Source organism: Austrofundulus limnaeus, unplaced genomic scaffold, assembly GCF_001266775.1.
Source record: "Austrofundulus limnaeus strain Quisiro unplaced genomic scaffold, Austrofundulus_limnaeus-1.0 Scaffold379, whole genome shotgun sequence".
Taxonomy (NCBI): Eukaryota; Metazoa; Chordata; class Actinopteri; order Cyprinodontiformes; family Rivulidae; genus Austrofundulus; species Austrofundulus limnaeus.
Genome location: NW_013952781.1, coordinates 441,197 through 444,886, shown reverse-complemented (window position 1 = coordinate 444,886; position 3,690 = coordinate 441,197). Strand labels below are relative to the sequence as shown.

At 34.3% G+C, this 3,690-nt stretch overlaps 1 protein-coding gene across 1 annotated transcript in view; it reads left to right on the top strand.

Moving 5' to 3' along the window:
* The window catches only part of tenm3 (teneurin transmembrane protein 3), a gene marked incomplete at its 5' end in the record, with an annotated part of 142,446 nt that overhangs the window by 133,671 nt on the left and 5,085 nt on the right, over positions 1-3,690 (top strand). The window contains 1 exon segment of the mRNA XM_014023597.1: positions 2,192-2,322. Coding sequence (XP_013879051.1) covers positions 2,192-2,322 — 131 coding nt within the window.

Genomic DNA, 3,690 nt, shown 5'->3' with positions numbered 1-3,690 from the left:
TTTATAAATGTATGAATCATATGGTGAAAAACTGACTTTGAAAAATAAATCTGTTCTTTTTTTCTTATAAAAGGCCAAATAAAACAAAAATATTGGTGGTAATTTTTGACTGTGTAACTTTACCAACGGTAGCCCATATATTTGGCAAACTAATAATTTTTATAACAACATTGATCTAATGAAATGACAGTTTCGTACACTGAACAAAAATATAATGCAACAATGTGACTTTTGCTCCTATTTTAATGAACTTATGATCTAAGATTTTTTTCCATGTACACAATAGACCTGTAAAAACCAGACCCTGTCCTTCGCTTTGCTTCATACGAGGGTCTGGACTCTCAGCTATAGAGAAGTGATTCTTGCTAGAAGCGTGGCCTCTGCTGAAGTTTAAAATGATTGGATCAGTTGGCCGTGGCATATGTGTGCCAGCTCTACTGTAAAGGAGGCTAAGCTAAGAAGCTAACAGAAATCATGTGCTGTAAACAACCCTACTGAGAGGAGAGAAGTACCGAGCTGAACGAGACGACTGTAAATGAGAGCTGCTGCTTTGTCAGACAAATTTATTTTAATTTGGAAGCCTTATAAACACAAACTGGTTTCATTCACTTCCTCCACTGCTGTATGCTAAAATAACTAGCAGACACTGTGTAGAACATCGACGTTCTGTTCTCTGATTGGCCCGGACGAAATGCTCCTGAATAAATCCTTGTCAATGGGAGAAATCCCAGACAGAGCAGAGAAGGAAACTAGACTAGAGTGGAAATGTGTAATAATGCAAGGGCCAGGCTAACAATAGACACTTTTCTCTCAAATATTGTTCACAAATTGGTGTAAATCTGTGTTGATGAGCACGTCTTTGCCAAGATAATCCACCTCATAGAGTTTCATTCAGCCTAAAAAGTCTGACCCGACTCGGTCCGAGCCCATCAGTGTTATGTCTGAGCCCAAATCGACAAATTAACTCAAAAAAGAGGCCTGAACCTGAAGCAAACCTGACATGTTATATGTAAAACAATCTATAAAGCTTGTTATATACTGAGACAAATTAAACTTCAATTAATGCAGAATTTAAGTTTTGTTTTTAGTTTGAGATCTTCATATTAATAATGTAGTGTTATACAACAGCATTAATGGCCAATTTAACTAATGTATGTTGTTATTCTACATTATTACATTTAAAATCTAATTCCAGTTCAAACAGAATAGCATATTGTCAACATAATTATGGAGTGTGATTTATTTTCAACTCNTATTATACATGAGATCATATTATACATGAGATCATATTATACATGAGACCGTATTATTCATGAGGTCGTATTATACATGAGATCGTATTATACATGAGATCATATTATACATGAGGTCGTATTATACATGAGATCATATTATACATGAGGTCGTATTGTACATGAGGTCGTAGTATACATGAGATCGTATTATACATGAGATCGTAGTATACATGAGATCGTATTATACATGAGATCGTATTATACATGAGGTCGTAGTATACATGAGATCATATTATACATGAGACCGTATTATTCATGAGGTTGTATTATACATGAGATCGTATTATACATGAGATCGTATTATACATGAGGTCGTATTATACATGAGGTCTTATTATACACAAATAAATACGGTAATTTTTTCCTCAGATTGGTTTGTGAAGTCTTCTGAGATATTTTGTCAGCTTGAAGACGACAGCTGAATTAGATTTGTCTGTAGACTAGTTTCCTGTTCATGTGATWTGACCAGACAAAACAAAACATTTTTACTTCTCCTGGTCAGCTGCTAAAACTGAAAATGTTTCTCACCTGACTTAGTGTCACCAGTGCAGATGTTGCCTGCTTCAAGAGGAATAAAAAAAAACAGTTACAATCTTCTCATTGTATGATTAAAATGACTATTCATATCAATCTTCAGGTTCAACRAGTGTGATCGATATGGCACTAAAAAAAGAAAAAAATAGTTTACGAATGTAATGATTCTTTTCTTTCTTTGTTTTTTATAAATAATCACAACAGATTAAACAGACTGTAGCTTGAGTTCCTAATGAAAAGCTCTTAAAGAACAGTTCATTTAGCAGACATGCTTTTATGGTTAAGACGTTTTGTTGGAAGAGGGGTCTTTCATGCTACAGATTTGTTCTCTTTTCCACATTCCATGCCGTGTTTCTCTGCAGATGTCAACATCTGGTTGGTTACATTTGGCTTTCATCTCCACAATGCCATCCCAGGATTCCCTATTCCCCAGTTTGACCTGACAGAACCATCACTGGAGATGACAAAGAGCCAGCTGTGGGATGACCTGCCTGTAAGTTGTCCATGTGCAGACKTGACTTCTCTGTTGCTGTTTGATTTCAACCTTTAAAAGGTCACYGTGGATGAGAGCGGCCTATGACTGCACTGATACCACCTTTATTTTTACTGAGACCAAGTGATGTAAAACTGTTTTTGATTCTACAGAGAGAAAGAACTGTCGAAGCTGAAATCTGCTAATGTATTCGTACGGGGTGCCGTTTGTAAAGTTACACAGTCAGAAATTACCACCAATATTTTTGTTTTATTTAGCCTTTTATAAGATAAAAAGAACAGATTTAATTTTCAAAGCCAGTTTTTCACCATATGATTCACACATTTATAAATGTCATAGTTTATAAACTAAATATTTAACTTACAAATTAAATATTTAGTTAACAAGCTNCATGAGATCATATTATACATGAGATCGTATTATACATGAGATCTTATTTTACATGAGATCGTATTATACATGAGATCATATTATACATGAGATCATATTGTACATGAGATCATATTATACATGAGGTCGTATTATACATGAGGTCGTATTGTACATGAGGTCGTATTATACATGAGGTCGTATTGTACATGAGGTCGTATTAAACATGAGATCGTATTATACATGAGATCGTATTGTACATGAGATCGTATTGTACATGAGATCGTATTATACATGAGGTCGTAGTATACATGAGATCATATTATACATGAGATCATATTATACATGAGATCATATTATACATGAGACCGTATTATTCATGAGGTCGTATTATACATGAGATCGTATTATACATGAGATCATATTATACATGAGGTCGTATTGTACATGAGGTCGTAGTATACATGAGATCGTATTATACATGAGATCGTAGTATACATGAGATCGTATTATACATGAGGTCGTATTATACATGAGATGGTATTATACATGAGATGGTATTATACATGAGGTCGTATTATTACATGACATGGTATTATACATGAGGTCGTATTATACATGAGATCGTATTATACATGAGATGGTATTATACATGAGATGGTATTATACATGAGGTCGTATTATTACATGACATGGTATTATACATGAGGTCGTATTATACATGAGATCGTATTATACATGAGGTCGTAGTATACATGAGATGGTATTATACATGAGGTCGTATTATACATGAGGTCGTATTATTACATGACATGGTATTATACATGAGATCGTATTATACATGAGGTCGTATTATACATGAGGTCGTATTATACATGAGGTCGTATTATACATGAGATCGTATTATACATGAGGTCGTAATATACATGAGGTCGTATTATACATGAGGTCGTGTTATACATGAGGTCGTGTTATACATGAGGTCGTGTTATACATGAC